This window comes from Glarea lozoyensis (genome assembly GCF_000409485.1).
Source record: "Glarea lozoyensis ATCC 20868 chromosome Unknown GLAREA4, whole genome shotgun sequence".
NCBI lineage: Eukaryota > Fungi > Ascomycota > Leotiomycetes > Helotiales > Helotiaceae > Glarea > Glarea lozoyensis.
In genome coordinates this window covers 166,981-191,058 of record NW_007360999.1, presented here as the reverse complement: position 1 = coordinate 191,058, position 24,078 = coordinate 166,981, and the positions used below count along the sequence as shown (strand labels likewise).

Genomic DNA, 24,078 nt, shown 5'->3' with positions numbered 1-24,078 from the left:
CTGATCAGGCGGTACCAAAACTCTAACGAGAAGTCTAAGCACCACCACCTGTAATATGGCTCTATGAAGTGAGTTATTCACATCCAAAACCCCCCTGTTGGTGCCCCAGACAGTGAACGTTTCGGGAATTTCTGTTGACAATCTCCCATCCCGCTTGTATCGAGGCTCGGCCCGTACGTGTCACGACCGTGACCATACGTATCGAGGCAGTGATCGTATATGTTCATTTCGTACCTGTTTGAAAAACAACTAGAGGTTTTATTTTGTAATCTCATTTTACCTATGTACTGGTATCTATCCGCCATGTTTGGGGGCTAGTTATCTCCTCTAAACCGCCAGACATTCTGGATGTTCGTGGTTTGCTCTGGATTTGGAAAGCAATCCCGTACAACTTCACAGCCATCTCCCTATCGAACTCCATGATAGCTTTATTCCTTTGTATTACTCCATTAACCATTTTATTCTTCGTCTCCCTCGTGCTCCCAATCATCTAGAGATTCAGTGTCATCCCCGTCATAAAAACCATCTAGATCTTTCAACTTATAGTGAAAGCCTAGCACAAGATCTTCTTCTTCCTCTGTACTGCGCTCCTTACACCCTTCTGCGCTTTGAAACGTTGACTCAAAAAAAGCCTCTGGGACGTACCCATCTGATATGTGACTTGCTAATACCTGTAACATGGATTTCCTGAGGTACTGTCCTGTGGTAGCCCATAGATGTTCTCTCACACTTATGCGATCATGCCATTCTGTATTTCCAAGCTGGAGCTGGTGGATATAAGCCATCACATATCGTAGATACATATAACGGTGGGCTGGTCTATTGGGGGTCAGGAACTTGAGAGCCTTCCCGTCGATGTCCTACAATAGCTATTAGCCACATCATCAACTATGTCCGAGAAATGTATACATACTCGCCACTTTCTTCCAGGGCAAATAATGCTTGATCCCCGTGATTGCTCAACCAATATACACCTCCAAGTTATCTCCTCTCCCTCAAGTGATTTATCAGGAACTATCACAATCCACCCCTTATCGAGGCCATCTTTGATCACGGAATTAAAAGTAATTCCTAAAAACCTCAAATTAGCTACATTTCAAGACACGTAAATGGAAAGAAAAGCATACCATTACGTGGCTCGGAGAGCATCGTCTCCCTCACACCGTAGAGATATGACAATTCCTCAGATTCCAGATACTTAGGTACGATATGGGCGCATTCCACGGTGCTTGGAGCCTGCCACCCAGTGATGTGGCAATACTTTTCTAATTCATCGTCGGAAGTTTTACGTGAGGCTCCGTAGAATTCGAGCACGCCTTTGGCGTAAGAGTGCTGATCAAACTTTGACTTCGTCGGCTTACTTGCAGACATAAATTTTGAAGTTATAGCCGAACAGTAGGCTTCAGCCATAGTTGAGTAGGCGACTTTTCCCTCTTTGACATCGTCGGTTATTGCTTTCCTTTGGCGTTTCAATAACAGTAGCTCTCTCTCAGCCTTCTCCACATGTTCCTCAATTTTCCCTACCTCCTCATCTATCTCCTCGATACAAGGTACTTTACGCTTTTTGGCGTTAACAAAACAACCTTTTACCTCCTTATCTAACTTGATTTGAGACGTCAGTTGCATGATTTTAGCATCGATAAACTCATGCGCTGTGTTGGCGGTACTCAATTGTGTCGTCGCCGACACCGTCCGACCCTTTAACGTTTCTATTTGCTTGTTTGCGTCATCTGGCATAAGTTCGTGGTAACGATCGTAAACGCGCGACGTTGGAGCCATTGTGGGGAGATAAGTGTTGATGGGACAAAATTTTCTAGAAAGAAACCACAAATATCTTTGACAGCGAGGATGGATGATCGAGAGACAAAAGTTGTAACAGTTAGGAATGAGAAGAGTGTAGCGTTTTAGCACTTTCGACATCATCCTCCTCTTGGCGCACACTCTAGTCCGATTTGTACAAGTGAAAATGACTAAACCTGCCTAACCTCTAGTGTCCTCCAAATTTATCATATGATGACATAAAGATACTGTTTCTGTCTAAAAAGTTTATGCTTAGCCACCTCCACGTGTACGAAAAACAAAGCCGATTTTGGTTCATCGAGCATTAACACCACAACAACGTGATAAACTGGAATTCTAGGACTTAGAGAACAATCTTCAGTGTATCACCTATACAACCTCCGAGAATATATTAAAGTTATCTAAAGGGTGTGTTTTTGCTGAAAAGGAGGCGCAGAAAGTTGATATTTTGGTGAGGTGAGCATAGTCCGCCTTCTTTTCCGTGCATGTGGAGGCCACATCTGTAAAGTAGGACCAATGAGAGTCGTGTAGTCGCTTGTTTCTATTTAAATTGGCGCGGAGGACGTTTGTGGTGGAAAGGCCTGGATGAGAAGTGTAGCTGGTTTTTCTGTAGGTAATCGGGAGTGGGTTAACATGTCCGAGGGAGTTTGTGGGGCAGAGCCTTAAATAAAATTGGTTGTAGGAAGGGGAAAGAAGAAAGTTTGTGTAGTTGAGGCTTTCGACCGTAGTAGAGTAGCCGTTAGCTGTGCGGAGGGGTTTGATCGGTTGATGTGATTTTAACCGCAGCAACCTACTTTTCATGTGGTGGTAATGCCAAGTTAGCGGCAATGCAGGTCTTTAATTTCGAAAGCTCCGCAGCTGCGCTTTCTGATAGTGGTTGCAAATCGTCTGCTTTGAAACTTTGAGATTGTACTGCGTAGGAAATGTAAGACGTAACCCAGATACATCCTCGGCAACTTTGACTTGAGTGTTTCTCCCCCGTGACGACTTGAGTTGTAACATAGGGGCTAGTCGTTCGATGGAAACTTCCTCTTCGGTTTTCACTTGACGCCCATTTTCTTGTACTGTTTTTCAACCGGCTTTGTTACAAGGAACTTCGGAATTCCGCGGGCTGTGGTAGGACGTAGCGGAAGTGGATGGGCAATTTTTGCTGGATGGGAGATGTGGACAATATTACTGTCCTCTATTTCGATGGGGTTTGGATTAGTATTTACCTGCAGCTCTATTCTTGAGACTCCAGTTAGCTTCTTCTCATCCTCGGTCGCATTGCTTTTGCTTTTGCTCTCTTGCGAAATGGATGCTTTTGTAGGTAAACTGTCATTTTCTCTTGGGTTACTATCGTTCTCATGAGAACCCTCGTCCCTATCTCTATCAAAACGACCTCTATTCGTTTTAGAGAGAAGAAACTTACTGGACCTTTTGCTTGTCGCACTCGTGCCGCGCAGGCTTTGACCTCAGAGAATTCTTTATTTTCAACACTTCCTGCCGAAGAGTAGCTATTTCATTTTGAATGTTCAACGAGCTTTGGATTTCCCATAGTTGTCCTCTGAGATGAATCATTTCTTGGAGTGACAAGGGGTTCGTGACGTGAAAGCCTGGAAATGGGTGGGCTTGCGCGCTTTTACGCTGCGCAAACGACCTGCTGTTGGCTGGGTGTTTTGTTTTCACGATGCTTAATTTGATTGTGCGATGTCAATTGCAACATAGGACGGAATTAGGTGGCCGTGAGATTTTGTTGGGAAATTAGTAATTGAAAAGAAATATATGTAGCAGGAGGATAAAGGGGAAGGGGCACGTAAGTAACTGATACGTGGCCTTATTTGTCGATTTGAGTGGTCTAAGTTCATTTTCAAAGGAAAATTGTGGTTCACCCTTTGCAATGTTTTAAGTTGAAGCAGAGTGGAAGTGCACCCCACTTCTATGTTCACTGATAGAGATGAAGAATTAAAATTAACTGATCACATTTCCGTCGACTTCTCCAATCATCACACCTTAGACCAGGACGAAGTTATATAAACAACAAAGTCCTAACACGTCAAATTAAATATCCAGATGACATGATCCCAACCAACAAAGTCAAACCCCAGAGTGCCGTCAGAACCGCACTACCCCTCCTAAATCAAGCGTCTCTAATCTTTCCGCATCACTAAAGCTCCCCTGTATCTCTCTTCTCAACAAACAAAACATAATATCCCTTCGGAATCCACGCTCCTGCCGCAACAAATCCAGCCATATAAGCACTAAAAGCCAAACAAGCAAAGACTACCAATGCGGCAACCTTATATCTACGAATGTCAGAGTCAGGTTCAATGGAAAATCTGAGGACGAACCTGAATGGTGGTTTGCATTTAGGTGGGCTCTTGAAGGCGTCTTGAATTTGGGATAGGTTGTTGTTAACTTTACGTAACTCGTGCCTGATTTGGTTGATTTCGAAAAGGATGTGCTCGTCTGACATTGAGGGCTCAGGAGTAGTGAGGCGGGCAGGGACGTTTTGGCGTGTCATTTTGAAGATGTTGCGTGTAGTGTAATGTTTTGAAGTAAGAGAGGAGGAATGATTTGTTTTTAGGATGATATCGAAGAGTCGCGAAAAATTTGTGGATTGAGGTTGGTAAACTGGCTTTCGTGGCCACTTTTCATGAAATTATATATTCACTCCGGATGGTTTTGTAAGGTTAATGATATTGAAGTGATTTGTAAGTTTTTGCATATCCAACCTTGATTTTGCAGGGACCGACTGATCTGGGAATCTTCGGAGACCACGTTGGGTTTGTTACTTGATTTGGATCTTTGACTGCGACAGTTTGTATCTAGGTCTAATACACCAAAAATCTAAAATGACACCGCAACTCAATTTGCGACATGCATCGAAATCAAAGCATTGCATCGGCACAACGAGCTACCCACTATCGCTTTTTTCTCTCTCCTACTTTCATTGTTTGTAATATTGTTGCTCATTACCTACGGATACACACAGATCCGGTGTAATTCCAATAGCACCAAGAAGGTGTTCGAGATAATTGAGTCGACCGGCTTGATCAGCCCCCAGCTCTGGGACATAAAAACCAGGTAAACAAGCGCCTAGCAATCTCTTTTCCGACCCTGGGTACTGTCAGTATAGACAAACTAACTACTGAAATACATGGTTGTCTTACAGCTCAAATTGATAAGCTCTTTTATGTTGGACCGGAATTGTGGAATACTGTCGCATATTGTCCCGTCCACAAATTTATACAATGGATCCGTCACCGTTTTTATTTTCGAATTGTTATAGACGAAGGCTCTCATATTCCGGTACCTAGAGAGTATATTCAATTAGAATTGACGTTGTGTTCAACATATGTTAGTGGGTATGTCTCCTCACTGGTTCGCAGTTCGATCCAGAATCAGCAAAAAGGCGTACTTACATGGCCATGTTCTGTGTTTGGAGCTCGACCTTTAAACCGCCAATGGTCTCTTTTGTGGATTGTTGTATGGCTTTGATATCATTTCTCTGCTTTTCAAGTTTGTGCTGTATAGCGTTCATCTGTGGAAGCTTCATCGCCATTCGCTGCATCTCGCTGTTCAAGTCCTTCTGCGTTTGCTGATTTTCTTTGGTCGCCTTCTGATTTTCATGTTGGACCTCATTTTTCGTCTCTTTGATCGTCTGAATCATAACCTTCCTTGCCATTTGCTCACTCTTCTTTATCAGCTGTACTTCTGCTTGTATCTCCTTCTTAGTCTCTTCAATTTTGTTCGCCATTTCTTTCTCAGTCTGTGCCACTGTTTGCCGCATCTCCTTCTCAATTTCTTCCATTTTGGTCATCGTCTCTTTTATCACTGTTTCCATTCCCTCCTTCGCTTGCTGTATTTCGACTCGCATCTCTTTCTTAGTCTCTTCCATTGCCTTCTTCATATCTTTCATCTCATTTTGTAAACCCTGCAAAATCTGTAACATTAACACATTCTTCGATTGCTCCTCGATTCGCTTAAGCATGACTTGAATACTGTCGAGGTCGGTTGGGATTAAGGTAGCAGCCTCTACTGTCTTAGTAAGCTGGATGGCGCATTGTGAAGGGTGTGCAGAAGTTTTGTTTAACGCTTCCAGGTCGGAGAGGACTGGATTTTTCATGGCGTGTACTTGGTAGGGGTTGAACAAACTGGTGTGTGCTGTAAACCGAAGCTTAAAATGGAGGGTATGATGGAGAATCTGGAGGTAAAGAGGTGGTAGAGTCGGAAAGGTAACAGATTTTGTATCCTCGATATTTTCACACCAATTCACCCTTATATTGATTCTGGGCATAGAGTGAATTTAAATGTAGGAAAATAATACGAGTCTCTAAATGGTACAGAGTTGACGTGACGACGGCAGAAAACCTCCCTTTTCGCATTAAACGGTGTATATGTGGGCTTAGTGACATGTGCAATATCTTGATAGCTTTTTCAGCTTTTTCTTTATGTAGCACACTGGTAATCTTAGGGTTATCCGCTACAGCCATTACCGGCAGCAGTCAAAGTCGGTTTGCCTTACAGCTATATCATAGTTATTTCATTAGTGATTTGATGAGAATATGCTTATCTTATTTCCAAGGTGAGCTCTGAAATCTCGAGGTAAAAACACTAGAATTGGGCTTACGACTTAGAACTCTCCTTTTTTTCATGCTTGATATATTAGGACAAAACAAAAAAAAAAAACGCAAAACTTGACATTCAGTTAATTGCCGAAAATGGAGTGGAATTTGTCTTCTTGGGTATTCAACACCCTACATGAACTTTAACGTCTCACCTCTCAATCAACACCCGGCCCAAATTCTTCCTTCTTTTACTATATACTGCACCGACCAAATAGTGAGCATCAACTGTTAACAGTCAGAAGTTAGTCATGGGCGACCGTTTAGGCCTCTCGAAGAGTTTGAGACTGGCCGTGTTGCTGGCCGTCCCAAGTTAGGAGAAACTGGAGACGACACTTTGTTAGTACGCCATTTTATGGTGGAAAAACAAGGAATTCAGAGTACTTACGGACACGCCATATTTTCCCCGCTGTCGCTAGCGTATCTAATTTGTGATGCGCTGTTTCCGAGCCTACGAGGTTGGTCATCATTCGTAGTCTTTCTCTCTTCCAATTGCTTCATCACCTCACGCATCTCACTTCGCATGTCCCCCATACTTTGTTGCATATCTCTGGTCATCGTCTGAATACAATTTCGCATTTTCGCGACTTCAGCTTTCGTCTCGGCCGTCTCACTCCCCATTTTCCATTTGAGATTCTTCTCAGTCTGGTCAATTTCAATTTGCAAATCTTTTCTCGTCTTCTGCATCTGCCCACTGATGTCATTTTTCAACTCTCTTTTCGTATTCTGTTGTTGTTCGCGGATTTCGTCCTTCAATTCCTTCTTGATCTTCTGTTGCTGCTCGCGGATATCATTCTTCAACTGCTGCATTTCTTGCCTCATCTCCTTCAGCTCACTTCCTAGGCCCTGCAAAAGCTGTAACAACATTGCGTTGATTGATTGCTCCTCAACTCGTTTGAGTTCCGCTTGTACGACTTCGATATCGGTAGGAATACCGGCTGCAGCTTCGACAGTTTCCGCGAGTTGGCTTGCATATTGAGAAATACGCGTGGATGCTGCGTTGAAAGCTACCCAATCTGTAGGCGCTGCCATCGCGGCCTTGACTGGTGGGAATTGGCGATGAAAGTCGGTGATAGAAGTGGCAGGTCCCAGCATAATGTAACAAAGTTTCATGGATAAGAGAAAGAGAAAATAAGTCGACAAAAAATCGGAATGCTTGTACCCTGTATCAGTTTCTAGCCACGGGTTCATGTTCTGTATATTACTACTTTACGGTGAATCAAACTTCCAAAAGTGTGACCAAATGCATCAAGTCGAAAGTTCGGCTTGTCGATCTGGATAAAGTTTATTAGTTTTCACATGATCACAAAGACTTTGGGGACTGGCAAATATGAAACTAGAGAATACGTGAATTCAATGTGATTAGCTACATGAATTTCTGTTTTATCAAGATGTCGTTTCTGTGCTAGATGTCTACTACCTCGAATTTTCTTAAGAGGTTATCAGACTGATGTTCATCGATTCGTTAAAAACCCCATCAAATAAATGCACAATAAATGCACTCTTTTGCCTAAACTGACCCCAAAATGGTAGGTGCCTTTGACACCAAGACACAAAGAAGCAAGTCTCTATAGCTGTTCCTTCAGGGTTGGGTAACCCTAAATTTTATCGCTTGCTCAAGTTTTTCTATATGCGACTTGGGAGTCGTTGCACCAGAATTTCCTAAGTATAGCTTCTGACCACTGTCTCTTTTCTCACCCCCTAATTGAAATTGAACTTGTCTTCTAAGCACATCTACACTTGTTTACACGCACCTTAGTATGATTCTCCGAAACTCCCGACGAGTTAACACGAACCATGGCTTCCGTCTTCGCGTTCAGAACAGGCTGCATTTTATCGACCACGGGCTTGTGGGAAAGATTATGCATTCGGGCTGTAATATTATCACTTCTGAATAGTAATGTTAGTAATCACTCACGCTTAGTATGCAAGATATTTGAATCAAGGAGGAGAACCCACACTGCAGTCATCCGCTGACCGAAGTCGTTTCGCAAGTCTATTTGCAAGTCCTTGATCTCCTGTCGGCATAGCCTCAACTCTTCTACTAAAAGATCTGTCTCTAATCGATGTTTTTCTTGAGACTCTTTCATTTCTTTACGCAATTCAACGATCTGTTCCAATAGCATGACATTGGTGGGTTGTGGCTTTGGTTTTTCTTGGTCCTGGTAGAAGAAATAATCCACTCCGACTAAAGACGACTGAGAGGAGGCGGCCATTGTGTCCACATATTTAAGATAGGTCGGCGATTTTTGAAATGAGTCGAGAGCGAGTTATTTGTTGTAAAAAAGATCCATGATTGGGTCGAGGAGAATTGGTATCTAACTTTTCGAAGTGGATCTTCTGCACATTCACCCCATGCTTCTAAAATTGACACAAATTTAAAGGTGAAGCACCCTTTTAGAAGAGAGCTTGGGACTGCATGTAAAAACTGTATTGACTTGCCCGTAGTTAGCCAACAGGAGCCTGAAGCTTCATTGACTTATAATATTGTTTGACAATCCACAAATTGCCTATCTATAAATTGCAGTCCTTTCAAACAGATATATTCAGTGAAAAATTACAGCATTTTGCACCATCAGCCAATGTTAGATCGAAACTTTTCACTTAAGTTCATTAAATATAAGTTTTTCAATGTGTTCTCCAATGGCTTCAGGCTTGACCGAAGATCAGAAGTATCGCATCGATCAATGCATCTTACTGAGCTCTACCAGTTGTGTCAAGTAGTATTCAGTAAGCCATACAGGACAGAAGCAGAGTGCAAAACCAGATTGAGTTGGTACATTGCATCGGGAGTTTCATAGAAAGAAACCAGCTGTTCTGACGGACCCACCATCGCAACTTCCTCCTCTGCTCTGTGCCACCATCACGCAGCTGTTGTTCGCGATTTATACTGAACTAATTTACCATGTATCAAAAATTGCACCGTTTATGGAAGCCATTTCAGTGCGCAGAAACGAGCCCCCAGCCGCAGCCAAAAGTCAAAGCATCAGACATGGATTTACCGTCGTCGTCCTCGACCGATTGTTCGAGCGATGTCCTTGGGAACGTCGGGAACGGTTCACCAGGTCTATCTTGTACATCGGGAAATCTTCGTCTCAATTCTCCTTCGCCTGATTTACGAACTCAAGAGGCGAATGGAACATCGCTATCAGAATGTGATCATTCGAGACAAAACAGCATCAATTGTGGTGCAATACCATATTTTCAGCCAGTAGAAATCACAAAGATCTGCTGCGTTGGAGCTGGCTATGTTGGTAAGTTGCAATCCCTTGAAAATATTAAATATCAGAAACGACATCATCGAACAATTTCAATCTCTGTCAAAACATTAGACCGAATTGAGTCAGCACGAGCAATATGGGGCTAAATCTCAAAACAGCCATCAGTATCCAATCATCATTTAGCGTTGATAGCAAATAAGTCAAAATTCTCCATGCCAGGAGCTAAAGTTAACTCCAGGTGGCCCAACTGCTGCGGTGATAGCTTTACACAATCCCCACATCAAGTTCACTGTTGTTGATGGAGATGAAACAAAGATAAATCAGTGGAATTCCAGACATCTACCAGTGCACGAGGTTGGTTTAAAAGAAATTTTGAGAGTCACCAGGGATGGAACAGAAAGTGTCACATTTATCAGTGAGCCAAATGTATTTGAGAGATCAAGAACATTGTCATCGCTACTGTCCGTTTCAGAATCCGAGACGAGCTTCAACCGGTACGGAAATAAAATCACGGTACCTTCTCGACTTCCCAATCTGTTTTTCTCGGTCGATGTTTTGAGGGAAATCAGCGAAGCAGAGATTATCCTCATAGCTGTAAACACGCCCACCAAGACTCACGGCATTGGAGCAGGGAAAGTTACCGATATGACCGCAATTGAAGCTGTCTCAAAACAGATCGCGTTGCACGCAAAGTCGGGCACAATTATTGTCGAGAGAAGCACCGTTCCATGTCGGACTTCAGAGACGATAGAAAAAATAGTAAGCACACGAAACAGTTGAACTCGTGATATTCCTGACGATCACTTTGATAGATTAAAACCTATCGACAAGACTCAGATCTCGAAATACTCTCCAATCCAGAGTTCATGGCAGAAGGAACAGCAATAAGCGATCTTCTTCACCCTAGTCGAGTCATCATAGGGTCAAGACCGACACCATCCGGACGTCGAGCCGCGGCTGCTCTCTCATCAATTTATGAAGCATGGGTACCACGCTCAAAAATAATAACCGTAAACACTTGGTCGGCAGAGTTATCGAAGCTCGTTGCGAACGCGATGCTAGCGCAGAGGGTTAGCAGTATCAATTCAATATCTGCGATCTGTGAGGCGACCGGTGCTGACATAAATGAAGTTGCGCATTCCGTGGGATTGGATCCCAGAATTGGCGATCAATTCCTCCAAGCAGGAGTTGGATTTGGTGGCAGCTGTTTCAAGAAAGATATTCTCAGCTTGATTTACTTGGCAGAAGGACTTAGGCTGAGTGAAGTAGCGGAGTACTGGCAGCAAGTTCTGACGATTAACGACTGGCAAAGAAAGAGATTCGCGAGGATTGTGATAACATGCTTGAACGGTACATTGACTGGCAAGAAACTAACCGTGCTTGGCTATGCGTTCAAGAAAGATACGGCAGATAAGCGAGACTCACCGTCAGTCGAGTGTATTAAGATGTTACTTGAAGATACACCGGCTGAAATCGCAATTTACGATCCTTGCTGCAATCAAGATACGGTAAAGGAAGAAATGAAGACTCTGATTGGAAGAGAGGTGCTCAAAAAGAATGGAGGACCGATCAACGTGTGTGTTGAACCATATGAAGCATGTTGGGATAGCCACGCCATTATTATCATGACCGACGCAGATGAGTTTCGAACCTCATTAAATAAATCACCAGCATCAAAAGCAGAGGGTTCGTCAATAGATCCGAGACCATTCCAACACTCTGTTCCCACCGAGTCTGAGCTTTTGTCCCTTCAGACCTACTTAAGTTCGCATCTCAACACGACCGACCCTTTTCAACGGCTCAAAGACGAGCCGCCTTGTGAGAAGGATTGTAGCTTGTGTAAATTAAAGACACAACGTAAGCTTTCCAGAGATGAGAGAATGGATTGGTCGAGAATTGCAAACCACCTGCAGGAACCGAAATGGGTGTTCGATGGGAGAGGCGTGTTAGATATTGATGAGATGGCGGCATTGGGTGTAAGAGTAAAGGCAATTGGGAAACCTAATGGCGTGGTTTACACTTGATAATGTTGTGCTCGCGGCTATGGAGGATCGAGTTGGCGCTTTTCGAATATTGGGACGCAGTTATACGCAATTACTTGTCATCTGCCCCATTAATGCTAAGTTCTAATTATTGGGCCTGTTGTTGTATATCCGAATCTATATCCAAATCTATCTCCAAAGGTGATGTACTGTTATTTTATCTTTCATATCAACCGTTCAATTGAAATCCTCCTTGATCAGTTCTTTGGCCAACTCCCTCACATCGGTATAATCAATCTTGACGTCCACTAAGGCAACGCCTTTATGGGCCAGAGCCTCCTTCATCACACTTTCCAACTCGGAAGAATCATTGATCTTGAAACCCTTCGCCCCAAAACTCTCGGCGAACTTCGCAAAATCAACACCCCCCAACTTGATCCCACTACTTCTTCCATACTTCATCTCTTCTTGAAATTCTACCATGTTATACGCCTCATCATTCCAGATGAAATGCGTAATGTTGCAACCCTGTAGCACTGCCGTCGATAGCTCTTGCGAGGAAAACATGAACCCACCATCTCCGCTCATGGAGACTACTTTCTGCGAACAAGGCGGTGATTGGATGAGAGATGCACCGATTGCCCAAGGCAAGCCGATACCAAGGGTTTGTTGGCCGTTGGAGCAGAGGAGAGTTCGGGGCTTGTAAGAGAAGAAAAATCGCATCATCCAGATGTAAACGGTTCCGACGTCTGAAATGACGGTCGTGTCGATGGAGACATTGTTTTGGAGGAGGGAGATGAAGTGGAGAGGATGGATGAGGCCGGATTCACGACGGAGCTCTTTGCGGGATTGCCAGGCGAAGAAGTCGTGGGTTAAGCCTTTGCAGAAATCGGATGAAGAGGCATTAGTGACAGATTTGAGAGAATCTTTGAGGTAGGTCATGTTTTCTACAAGTGAACCAAGAAGTTCGACGGCTGGGCGATAATATTGTTCATAGTCGCAGGCTGTGTAGTCCATATGAATGATCTTGAGATCTCCAGAAGGATTCCATTGGTTGGCATTATATTCTGTAGGGTCGTATCCTACTGTCAGGATGAGATCTGACTTTGCGAGAAGGCGATCTCCTGTCTGATTTCGGAATAAACCAACACGACCGAAGAAGAGATGTCGTTGTTCTTTGGGTATGGCTCCAGCTGCTTGGAAGGTTTCTACTACTGGCATGGGATGTTTCTCTAGGAACTGTCGGACCGCAGTTACAACCTTGATACTTGAAGCTCGCATGCCCAAAAATAGAACTGGAAGTCTTGCTTCCTCAATCATCCGAGAAACTTTCTCGAGGGAAGCTTTTGGTGCGGGTCCGAGTGGTGGTGACGGGAATGCTTCAGATGGAAAGGCCTTGATCGAGGATTTGCCTGCTGCTACATCCATTGGTATTGAAACGACCGAAGCTCCTCGGGGTGATGTTGAAGCATTTCGAAAAGCCGCAAGGATTGTCTCCGCGGCTTGATCTTCGACATCGACGTTGACGGCCTTCTTTGAGACCGGCGAAAGCACATCCAATGCGGCCATACTCTGATGCGTATGCTTAGAGCTCATGGCCCTTGGGACAGATCCAACAAGAGCAACAACAGGATCTCCCTCGGTGGTTGCTGTGAGTAAACCGGTCGTGAGGTTTCCTGCTCCAGGTCCCGATGTAGCTATGCACACACCTGGGGTGCCAGTTATCCGTCCAACGGCTTGCGCCATCATGGCGGCATTCTGCTCGTGTCTACATACCACCAGATGAATTTCTGGATGATCTGAGAGCGTGTCGAATATTGCATCAATCTTGGCACCTGATTTCGGTAAGCGTTTGATTGTTCACCTACTAAACAAATATATACCTGGAATGCCGAAGACGAGTCTTACGCCGGCATTGTACAAACTGTCGACAATGATTGATGCTACCTTCGCTTCGTCGGAAGACATCTTCAGTGATATACTGAGTTTTAAGTTATAAACTATCCATCAATTGTTATCATTGCTGCAGAGAAAAGACAGCTATGATGCAATGTTTAACTCACCTCCGCTCGGAGGGTTCGGAACTTATGCCCGAGTATTCTGGTGCACTCACGAACGAAAATTTGACCAAAAACCCCAGTGGAAATATTTGCAATGAAATCTTCAAAATGGAGGTATCACTCTGTTCCTGAGGATCTTGATCGTCTTCCTAGCCAAATAGCCCAAGTGTTGCCGGTTGTGTAGTCGTGATAAAAATAGGTTACAGGCAAGATGGAACCCCAATTTAGCAGACTTCAAGAGTCAATTGTCCAATCTAAGTATCTTTATATATTCGTATTCAAATCAGGCCACAAATATCGTGACTAAAAGATGGTGCATGAGGAACTTAAACCGTTTTTGAAGATGATGGCATGGCGCAGGATAAAATGCTTACTCAGTGGATTTAAAACTGGGTCCATTTTGGTGAAGCTTCTTGTAAAGCGATCTCGGCGATCTCTTCTGATCTTGCAACGGCCCATGAAGAGCTTCTATTATTTGAAAAAGCTTCAATCAATAACTATCAGAGCCTGCAATTTGTATTCAGCGAATCGGTAGCGGGAGCTGTCATATCAACGTACGTCGAAGTTTCAAAATGCACTGGCACGTGATGATGTCACTCAAATCCTCCAGGAAAGGAGGACATCACTATGAGTCTCGATTTAATTCTCTGCCTATCTAAAATACGTGACTGATATTAACGGTTACACAGAATCTCATACCTAGCACTTTCTTGGTCAAGAAAATCAAATTTCGCAATCATTCTTTAAATCCCTCATCTCATTACCACCCGATAAGAACACGATGGAAGAACCAAATCATATCTACCAGTTCTCTCTGTTAAATGCCTTGATGGATGGTGTATCCGCTTCCGGCATTCCAGTTTCGAAATTCCTTTCAAAGGGCAATCAAGGCCTAGGAACTTTTGTGTTGATGGACGGTGAACTGTTGTCTTTGGACGGAGTGGTATATCAACTCCAGTCTGAGGGAAGAGTAAGAGAGGCGGGAAACGATGAACAAATTCCATTTGGTGTGACAACAAATTTTGTTGCTGAAAAGACCGAGACTGTCAAGTTGGAAAATAAAGTGGCGATTGATAAAATGTAAGCCGCCCCAACATCGTCTTCAAGATTTCTGCTGCAAATCTGGTATCTTGTCAAAAATACGAGATGGTGAAAGGGCTATTTCTGTAATCTTCATAACTTCTATGCTGAATGTCAACAGATTAGACACAAATCTACCGCCATCTGCCAATCTATTCGTCACTTACCGCATCACCGGTACTTTTACTCATATCAAAGCGCGTACCGTTAAAGGTCAAGAGTATCCCGGACAACCTCTCTCCGAATTAGGTGACTCCCAGTTCGTGTCCACATACGACAACATATCTGGTACGGTGATAGGTTTCCGTTCTCCAAAAGCATTCCAAGGATTAGCAGTGGCTGGAGAGCACTTGCACTTCATATCGGAGGATCGGAAGGTGGGAGGACATGTGTTGGAGATCTCAGGGGAGAATCTTAAGATGGGAATGGCGAGGGTGAAGGATGTACATGTCGAGTTACCAACTGGAAAGGATTTCAACGAAGCCACTCTAGTCAGTGATGATGCAGGAATCAAAAAAGTTGAGGGCTGAAGTATGATTACTATAGAAATAATTGCATGGAGGAAGTGATTATGTTGTAGGTTCTATCCTTATAAATTTAATGCTGGATTGAAGCGATGTTTCTAACGCCATGCTTCGGTATATTACGTGAATTGACATCCGAATAAGCTGTAATGTGTTGTCACAAATTTTTGCATTCGAACTCACCAGATTTATTCTCATAAATCTTTCATCGAGACCTACCAATGACTGACTTCGCGCTGAAAATGCTCGCTCGCTAAATACGAGGGGGCTGGTCAGGTGACTACTGTCCGTCTGTCTAAGCGGCGTTGCAATCTACAAAGCGGCGGCGCATCTTAAGTCGTGCCACAGGCAATCTTGACACATCCAGACAACGATGACAAGCTTCTGAATCGCAAGTATGGATCCCTTCAGCGGGACAGCCAGCGCGATCGCCATTCTTCAATTGAGTGGCACAATCATCGCAAGTTGCTATAACTATTTTTCTCGTCTGAAAAGCGCAACGAAGGACGCCAAAAAAATCATTAACGAGCTGAATAGTTTACGGACAGTCATCGAATCGCTCCTAGATATTCTTGATGAGGAGGATGATGCAGGTCTATCTAAGTCTATACTCGAAAAGCTCGCTCAAGAAAATGGCTCACTAAACCGCTGCCAGACTGATCTGGAGGAATTGAGTCGAAAACTTGAACCCCAACAAGGCTGGCGACATGTGAAAGCAGTCGCGATGTGGCCGTTAAAGGAATCTGACACGCAAAAGGTGCTAAGCAATATTCAGGATACAAAGTCTACGATTCAACTTGCTCTGGCTTTGGATCATAGGTACAAACGCATCTTGACGAAGCCAAAACGATGGGCGTTTTCTGACTTTGGACAGGAAAGGTCTATCAAGCTTATTGAGCAGTGTTCAGTCTCTACAGCAAACCATAACCTCGACTGCGAAGAGTAAATTCGTTTTATTTCCTTCAGCAAATCCAGCTCAAATCGCGGGTTGGTGCATTCTAACGATTAGCAGATACCCTTCGAGAAGAGATTCTCAAATGGCTTGGAAATACAGATAGCATTTCAAGTCACTTGGGGGCACAAAAAAAGCGCCAATCAGAGACTGGCTTGTGGCTGCTTCAGTCATCCCAATTCAATCAGTGGTACCGGAACCCACAATCATGGCTGTGGGTACATGGCATTAGTGAGCGCACAAATGTTTCATTGAGGCCATCGTCATATGAACCTGGCTAATGTGTTACCCGTAGCGGGATCTGGAAAAACAGTCATTTGGTAAATCTGCTCTCTAATTATTAAGACTCCATCTCTAAGCATTTCCAGCTCGACTATAATCGATGAAATTCAACGTCGCATAGGCAAAGATCCAGAAAGAATTCTCGCATACTATTATTTTGATTTTCAAGATAGGGAGAGAGATTGTCAGGCGTTTCTCAAATCGATATTGTTTCAGCTCGCTGTTCAGCAATCTGCTATTCCGAATTCTTTACACGCGTTCTACGACAAGCATCGTCAGAAGCGTCAACTATTGTCCATTGATTTATTGAACATAATTGCATCAATAGCTAAGGAATTGGAGAATGTTTATATTGTTGCTGATGCTTTGGATGAGTGTACAGACAGACAAGATATTTTGGATGTTATCGAAGAGATAAATGGCGCGAGCCTCAAGAATATTCATATAATTCTGACGAGCCGGCCTAATCCCGAAATTGAGTCGTCTCTCTCGGCCTTCCTAACGCACCAGATCAGTCTTGACCAGAAACATGTCGACGCGGATATTGCGCTGTATGTGCGAGATGTGCTCGAAAAGGACCAGAAGCTATCGAGGTGGCCATCGAGTGTCCGGCAACAAATTCGAGAAAAGTTGGAGACTGGATCTTGCGGCATGTATGTAACGCCCCGGAGAAATTCATAAAGACGAGTTTTAACTAATTAGAGCCGAAGGTTCCGCTGGGTTGTTTGTCAGTTCGATACCCTCCGGCAATGTCTAACCGTCAGCGATGTCACCAAAGAGCTTGAAATACTCCCCAAGAGTCTCACAAAGACGTATGAAATGGTTCTTCTTCGTATTCCCGATGCTTATCGAAATAGTGCACATAGGCTCCTTCAATGGTTAGCTTTCTCTGGACGCCCAACAAGGATCCACGAGGCCGCAGAAATGCTTGCTGTCGATTTGGACAAACAAATCTATGATCCTAATCAGAGACTTCTGAACGCCGAAGATATTATGCTTCTTTGCTCTTCGCTTCTTGCCAGAGGCATAGCTATGGATGATTATGTATTCAAAGACCCGACTATGAATTTACAATATCGCGAGGAAGAAATTTCCATCACGCAGCCGAACAACTCATGGATTGTGCAATTGGCGCACTTCTCCGTAAAAGATTACATCGTCGCCAACACTACTAAGACCGGACCCACAGGATTCTTTTTTGTCAATCCAAGACAGTCCCACTTGGTTATGATGGAAACTTGCCTAATATATCTCTCCCAACCTTCGTTTGACTATGGTTACTCTGACCACAAACAACGTCTAGAGCGATTTCGAGAGTGGCCACTCTACCATTATGCAGCATTTTTCTGGCTCTATCATTGTAATCGTATCGGAGACGATTTTCCCGATCGAAGCTGGTCGCTGTTGGAACGTTTCTTCGAAACAAGGAATGTTCCCGGTGGTGGAAATTTCGTTGCATGGATTTGCACTTTATTTCCGAATCTTGATATCGAACGTGCAGGAGAAAGCGAACCTCTGTACTATGCTGCTTCGTTTGGAATTCTTCCTCTGGTGAAGAAGCTATGTTCCTTAGGTGTCAATGTCGAAGCGCCTGGAGGTCGGTTTAGGTCGACTGCTGTTCATGTCGCTGTCTATCGCCGTCAGATCGATGTCGTACGATTCCTTCTTGAGGAGCATGTACCTCCAGCAAATATTAATGCGCGTAATAGCATAGGCGAGATGTGTCTTAGCTGGGCAGAAGACAATGACGATCAAGAGATGAGGAACCTGCTGAAAAAGCATGGAGCTAAGGAATCACCCAAACGTTCATCCACGAGGAAACTTCACTTCAACCGCAAAGCTTAGTGTCTTCACCAAAGACAGCTGCAAACTGTGGACCTGGCTATGATTGAAAGGTTGCCCTTTCTTTAAAATCATAGCGGTCTTCGCATTGCACATAACTTATTAACGAGATCCTTGTGACTTGGCGATGCCATCATACTCTCCAAGGCCAGCTATGGGAAAGGATTATCTCTTTGCAGATATGGTCCAGGGAAAGTTTGGAAAGATCATCTCAACATCGCAACTGTAGCGATATCCCTTCACGCGGCAGTCGATCTTGTGTGTACCTGGGACTAGTCCTGGTCCGAATTTATCAATATTTCTCACACTGCTACGCTACAATCACATGAGCCTGACTAGAGAGCCTGAGTGGGTTCAGCTGTAGATCTCCTGCTTCGCTTTCATAATGGATATATGTCTTACACGTGCCATTTTCGGCTTGAAAAAGATGTAAAAAAGAAAATCTCACTATGTTGTTTTACGCGTCGAAGTCCTCCACGATTGGGGTAATAGTTAATTAAAGACCCTAGAGTGAATGCCGAAGCATGGGCCCATTAAATCCAGCACTCCCTAAAAAACAAGTCAGAATCACAAATTTAATTCGCTCTTCCGCTTTTTCGGGAAATACTCACAATCAACCCGTGGAAGAAATGCGAGAAAGCTGCTAGGAAAGCGAACGCGATCACCAGCTGCCATTGATGACACCCCGTAGAGCCAACTGTGGCAATAGTATCGAAATCGGCAGGTTTGTTGTTCCAAAATTGCCCCCAGTAGTAACCCCAATAGGTATATTGCCAAGAACCATTGCAAGTGAGACTTCCATCAATCTATTATGAAAACGTCAGTAATGTTCTCAGTGGAGTTGCGTTACAGCTTGAGGCTTGGGAGGATACTCACATGGAGCAGTAGCGTAGCGTCAACTATCCACAAAATAAAAAAGGTGAAAACGTTTGGGAATACGTTGAATGGAATGATGAACGTGAGTCCATCCCACAGGTTGAGTCCCGCGATGACGATAGTATAGATGATCCGCGAGTCTACGTAGTCATGCGCTTTGGAGGTACTGGCGATACTGGTTCCGACAAGACCGGCGACTACGGTGGCAGCAGCAATTCCGAGAATCCTGAACCCTACATATGAAGCCGTGAACCATAAGCTGGTAGACCCACAAGAGCCATCACTGACGAGTCTTGCTGCTGATTTCGTTTTGGAGGAGTGTTTGTGTTCTGGACGGATGGTGAATGAAGAGGGTGCTACCAGCAGTTTAGTTTTTGTAATGGTTGTTAAGAAGATGGAAGACAAGAGGAGTTGAAAAATATAAGTTATTTGTGGGTGATTTGTGGCATTTGAGCTAAGTCGGTGAATGCGCCGTCTGAGTGAAATCCATTTAGTGTTTCACGAATTTTTGCTGTTATTTTAGTGGCAGCCGAAGTGGATTCACTTCTGGAAAGACGATGGGAAGTAAGACTTTGACAACGAACTTCATCGAAATGCTTGAAAGAATAAAAGTACTCCAATTTGATAACTATTCAGTAGTGGACAAAACCACATCCTGTTGAGAATTGCTTGCGTATGCATTTATGGATCGACCGTTACAACTAGTTTATATTCTACCTGCAATCAAATAATAAGAATCCCGAAAGGTACATTATATGCTAAGGTGACAAGCGCCCGCCACTATTTTCCATCCTACGCCGACCGAGCATATGAAATAAAATGTTTAAACTAGGTAGCGAAACCAACCGAACAATTGGAAAGCCAGGGAAAAGATCTAAAGAGTTCCCCGAAATAATTTGAAAATCTAATTATCAATACCACGAGGAAAAACAGTTCGAAGCGCCAAATCCCACGTCGTTAATGTATTCCCACATCTAACTACCTGGAAACACTTCAAAGGTCCTACGCCACAATAGAGGAACGAACCCCAAGTCTTCCACATAGTTCTTCTATAGCAATCCATTTCTGGAAATCAGTTACCAGTATCCTTTGAGTATACGCCAACTGTTAGATGGAAGAACCTTGTCCAATACTCCCTAACAAATCTGTTAGTGATTTGCCGTATTTATGACAATATAGGTATCTAGAAAGTACCCACAATTACAAAGTTAATCAGATAAGAGAACGCGATCACAAATGCAAAGATAACGACGAGATTCCATTGCTGACACCCTGATGAGCCCACATCGGTAGCGGCGTCGAAATTCGCGGGCTGATCTCTCCAGAAAGTTCCCCAGTAATAACCCCAGTAATTGTATTGCCAAGATCCGTCACAGGATAAACCACCGGGTTTCTGTTAATGACAAAAGTTAGCTTCGATTCGTGTAGAACAGTATTAGAAAGTGTATAGGGCTTACTTGGAGTAAAAGCGGGGCGTCTACCATCCAGAGGATAAACATCGTAAGATCATTTATGTACATGTTGAGTGGAAAGATAAGAAGCAAAGCACTCCATATGGTGTGTCCTGAAATTACAATAGTGTAGACGATAACGCTGTCAACGTGGGCGCCAGCAGCAGCGGTACGGTGTATTTGACACCCAACTAGACCAGCAACAGTGACTGATAAAGCAAGTTCCAAAACTCGAAAACCCACATAAATGGCAGTGAACTAAGGACTAACAAAGCCAACCCGATCGGGGGGTTTTCCACTCATATTGGAATAAGATGTTCTTATTAATGATCGTTCTCAAATATTGTAGTGGACGTAAATGGCAAGTGGGGTTAAAAATGTTGTAGCAGACAGGAAGGAATGGTGAAGGTTAACGGCTTTTATAGTTGGAAGAAACGTATCCCAGTCAGAGCCTGCTTCCGACTTTCTTTTCATTACTCATCGATGTGAGTTCTTCGTCTACTTATGAGTATAACTTTTTAACATACGCTGTCTCGCATGGATTTGACTAACTTGATCTGCAAATCTGAATCATATTCCAAGCCGCATTCTACGATTCATCTTAGTAGTGTGGGATCAATCGAATGCGTTGATTGTTCCAATAAGCCCCGAAACTGAGAATTTCTTACCATTCAATTTCAATTCGACGCTTTATTCAATTGCTGCAATTGGAAATCTTCTTTCAAGTCCGCCGGAATGCCGATGGCAGACACGCCTTGTATTTTCGTTCGGCCAATATGTGCAGAGGTCCAACTATTTAGGGCATTTCTTCTGACTCTGATCGTTCAATCTTTGTTCCTGCCTCAGCTTATGACATTTGCTCATTTCAATCCTTCGAATAATCATGGGCGATGCCGATAGCATTGCCGAACTTGTGTGTAGCGATCGAGGAGACGAGATATCAATCGAGAGACCAAGAATCGGAAGTTTCTCGATATCACTGTCGCAAAGTCTCTGTGTTGTTATTTTCAAGACAGCCTCCTTGGCCCGATTCAAAAATTCGCATTGTCGTCTTTAAAGAGATCACTGGTTTAACTTGCTCCCTTCGACAATACATGGCATTAAACGGAATGGCAAGACCAAAATTGGTGTAGCTTCTCTCAATAAAAACGCTACTTATTTCTCACGAGACTTTACCGGCTAGCTGGACATGGTCCAACACTGAGCGGTTAGCAAGACCGTTCGACTTTGCTTTTCATTCTAGTGGAGAAAAATACGTGCGATATATGTGGTTATAATGAGTTTTTCAGAAAACGTTTTGAAGGACACCGTAACTGACACAAATAGAAAACAAAACATTAGTTGTTGAAACAAGTTGAGTATCGTGTTATTACCATCGCACGAAAGTTTGGGATAGGAAAGAAAAATAAACCCCGGCTACCGTACAAGGTCAGTGGGGTGCGGGAAATCTTCGGATGACAGCAGCGCTTTCATTGGATAGTTAATTGCGAGTAATATAAACGCACTTAAGGACATTTTCCGATCACAGTTACCAAACTGTCTGCCAAAGATCTCGCAAAACGAGATTTCATGGGTGCTTGGCGCAATGGTAGCGCGCGGTCCTCCTATCGTTTAACGATGATAAGACTGAGGTTGAGGGTTGTAAGTTTAATCACTGCTTGTCCCTATCCCCTAAAAGCAAATGCTAACACGCAACTTAGCGAGTCCCTTGGTGCTCGAAGTTCATGCAGTTCGAGAGAGTAATTTTTTGCCGGTTTTTCCTTTGCAAATTCGCTCTCCTGTATCTCTCGCATGTTTCTTCGTGTATCGCAAATCAAGTTTTTCTCTCACAGGGCTTGTAGCATGTTGTATTCATTATTTTCAGGGTCAAGAATAGCCAATCGTTTGCAAACGAAGAAATGTTACACCTACCTAGTACCCACAATTCCGTTTGTTGGGACATAAAACCGCTCTTAACATTCTGAACTTATTCCTCTAATCAATCTGTTTTTCTCAAAATCACAGGATTTGCTCCTTTACCACCTACCACACGTCAAAATGGCTTTTTCCTTGCACTCACACTCCGGAGAATTTTGTCCGGGTCATGCGAAAGACAACTTGGAAGATGTGATACTCATAGCGATTGCTCGAGGCATGAAGTCGTTTGCTCTCACAGAACACATGCCACGAGAATCAGAGGAGGATTTGTATCCTGAAGAAGTACAGCCCCATCTATCTCACATTCACGATGGACAATCGAATAACCTGTGGAACAGATCGCCGCAGGTCACACAATCGCCCTGTTGCCGCCTCGTCACACACTTTACCTCCAGACAGCCACAACGCTGCGAGCAAAGTATGCAGATAAAATCCATATCCTTATCGGCTTTGAGGGCGAGTGGATTCGTTCGTCCTACGGACCATTCATCCAAGAATACGCCTCTGACCCTCGGATTGACTTCTTCATCGGTAGCGTGCATCACGTTCATGGTATCCCGATTGATTACGACGCCGCGACTTATGCGCAGGCCGTAGAGAAAGCTGGGAGTGAGGAGAAGTTGTTTGAGGATTATTACGATAGTCAGCACGAGATGTTGAGAGCTCTAAAGCCGAGAGTTGTCGGGCATTTTGATTTGATTCGGTTGCTTGCGAAGGAACCTGATGCGGATCTGAAGACGTATGGTGGTGGCAGGGTTTGGGAGAAGGCGATTCGAAATTTGGAGATTGTCAAGGAGCAGGGTGCTTTGTTGGAGGTTAATAGCGCGGGATTGAGGAAGGGATTGAAGGAACCGTATCCGGGAAAAAGCGTCTGTGAGGTTTGGAAGGAAATGGGTGGGAAGTTTACTTTGAGTGATGATAGTCATGGAATTGCGCAAGTTGGGACAAATTATGTGAGGATGCTGGATTATTTGGATGGTCTCGGTGTTGAGGAGGTGTGGACGTTGGAGAAGCTGGAGGGTAAGGAGTTGGTTGAGAAGAAAGTCACTTTGAAGGAGGTGAGAGAAACTTTCAAGGCATGAGTGGTTGTGGTACTGTCTGTATCCTCTACAATAGGTCTCTAGAGCGTAGAGTCCGTCATTTTGGTTCGGTTTAGAATAGACTTCGTCTCCTTCTTGTTTGAGTTGACAATTTCCTTAGGTAACAAAGACGACGGTCACAAATCAAGCTTGTACATGAAGTTGCCTGGACCAAAGTGATCAATCACTGCTAATTCGGTTGCAAGTGATTCTTTTCCCAAGTTTTGCGATACAGTGATGTTTAGAGACCAAGTTCGGCCCAACCTTTTCGTAGTGACTTTGGCAGCAACTCTGCATATTGGAACTAGGTTGACTGAAAAATCAACTCGATGTGAGTATCTCTAGAAGTGGACCATCCTCCAAAGGCGTTTCTCTTTTCAAGCCGTCATATTTACCGTTTTGACG

The 24,078-nt window shown here is 43.8% G+C and overlaps 10 protein-coding genes across 10 annotated transcripts; 4 read left to right on the top strand and 6 right to left on the bottom strand.

The window, feature by feature from the left end:
* Positions 1 to 458: 458 nt before the first annotated feature.
* On the bottom strand, positions 459 to 1,779 carry GLAREA_09406 (uncharacterized protein; the record flags this gene model as incomplete). Its single annotated transcript, XM_008086003.1, has 3 exons — positions 459 to 860; positions 914 to 1,071; positions 1,128 to 1,779. The coding sequence occupies 3 exons, from the start codon at positions 1,777 to 1,779 to the stop codon at positions 459 to 461; spliced, it is 1,212 nt and encodes a 403-aa protein (XP_008084194.1).
* A 2,167-nt stretch (positions 1,780 to 3,946) lies between these two features.
* Positions 3,947 to 4,303, bottom strand: GLAREA_09405 (uncharacterized protein; the record flags this gene model as incomplete). The annotated part of the gene is made up of 2 exons (XM_008086002.1): positions 3,947 to 4,085; positions 4,131 to 4,303. The coding sequence occupies 2 exons, from the start codon at positions 4,301 to 4,303 to the stop codon at positions 3,947 to 3,949; spliced, it is 312 nt and encodes a 103-aa protein (XP_008084193.1).
* Positions 4,304 to 5,200: 897 nt separating this feature from the next.
* Positions 5,201 to 5,908, bottom strand: GLAREA_09404 (uncharacterized protein; the record flags this gene model as incomplete). Its single annotated transcript, XM_008086001.1, has 1 exon — positions 5,201 to 5,908. The coding sequence occupies one exon, from the start codon at positions 5,906 to 5,908 to the stop codon at positions 5,201 to 5,203; it is 708 nt and encodes a 235-aa protein (XP_008084192.1).
* An 812-nt stretch (positions 5,909 to 6,720) lies between these two features.
* GLAREA_09403 (uncharacterized protein) lies at positions 6,721 to 8,623 on the bottom strand (the record flags this gene model as incomplete). Its single annotated transcript, XM_008086000.1, has 5 exons — positions 6,721 to 6,730; positions 6,796 to 7,570; positions 7,621 to 7,681; positions 8,162 to 8,297; positions 8,367 to 8,623. 5 exons carry the CDS (start codon positions 8,621 to 8,623, stop codon positions 6,721 to 6,723), a joined length of 1,239 nt encoding a protein of 412 aa, XP_008084191.1.
* A 776-nt stretch (positions 8,624 to 9,399) lies between these two features.
* Positions 9,400 to 11,652, top strand: GLAREA_09402 (NAD(P)-binding Rossmann-fold containing protein; the record flags this gene model as incomplete). The annotated part of the gene is made up of 3 exons (XM_008085999.1): positions 9,400 to 9,661; positions 9,867 to 10,387; positions 10,441 to 11,652. The coding sequence occupies 3 exons, from the start codon at positions 9,400 to 9,402 to the stop codon at positions 11,650 to 11,652; spliced, it is 1,995 nt and encodes a 664-aa protein (XP_008084190.1).
* A 195-nt stretch (positions 11,653 to 11,847) lies between these two features.
* Positions 11,848 to 13,578, bottom strand: GLAREA_09401 (thiamine diphosphate-binding fold (THDP-binding); the record flags this gene model as incomplete). Its single annotated transcript, XM_008085998.1, has 2 exons — positions 11,848 to 13,445; positions 13,494 to 13,578. 2 exons carry the CDS (start codon positions 13,576 to 13,578, stop codon positions 11,848 to 11,850), a joined length of 1,683 nt encoding a protein of 560 aa, XP_008084189.1.
* An 873-nt stretch (positions 13,579 to 14,451) lies between these two features.
* Positions 14,452 to 15,280, top strand: GLAREA_09400 (uncharacterized protein; the record flags this gene model as incomplete). The annotated part of the gene is made up of 2 exons (XM_008085997.1): positions 14,452 to 14,750; positions 14,872 to 15,280. The coding sequence occupies 2 exons, from the start codon at positions 14,452 to 14,454 to the stop codon at positions 15,278 to 15,280; spliced, it is 708 nt and encodes a 235-aa protein (XP_008084188.1).
* A 391-nt stretch (positions 15,281 to 15,671) lies between these two features.
* On the top strand, positions 15,672 to 18,353 carry GLAREA_09399 (Ankyrin repeat-containing protein; the record flags this gene model as incomplete). The annotated part of the gene is made up of 6 exons (XM_008085996.1): positions 15,672 to 16,093; positions 16,149 to 16,216; positions 16,287 to 16,457; positions 16,522 to 16,546; positions 16,595 to 17,161; positions 17,219 to 18,353. 6 exons carry the CDS (start codon positions 15,672 to 15,674, stop codon positions 18,351 to 18,353), a joined length of 2,388 nt encoding a protein of 795 aa, XP_008084187.1.
* Positions 18,354 to 18,855: 502 nt separating this feature from the next.
* On the bottom strand, positions 18,856 to 20,746 carry GLAREA_09398 (uncharacterized protein; the record flags this gene model as incomplete). The annotated part of the gene is made up of 6 exons (XM_008085995.1): positions 18,856 to 18,899; positions 18,958 to 19,156; positions 19,227 to 19,582; positions 20,348 to 20,362; positions 20,421 to 20,619; positions 20,684 to 20,746. The coding sequence occupies 6 exons, from the start codon at positions 20,744 to 20,746 to the stop codon at positions 18,856 to 18,858; spliced, it is 876 nt and encodes a 291-aa protein (XP_008084186.1).
* A 2,091-nt stretch (positions 20,747 to 22,837) lies between these two features.
* Positions 22,838 to 23,676, top strand: GLAREA_09397 (PHP; the record flags this gene model as incomplete). The annotated part of the gene is made up of 2 exons (XM_008085994.1): positions 22,838 to 22,876; positions 22,933 to 23,676. The coding sequence occupies 2 exons, from the start codon at positions 22,838 to 22,840 to the stop codon at positions 23,674 to 23,676; spliced, it is 783 nt and encodes a 260-aa protein (XP_008084185.1).
* Positions 23,677 to 24,078: the final 402 nt, after the last annotated feature.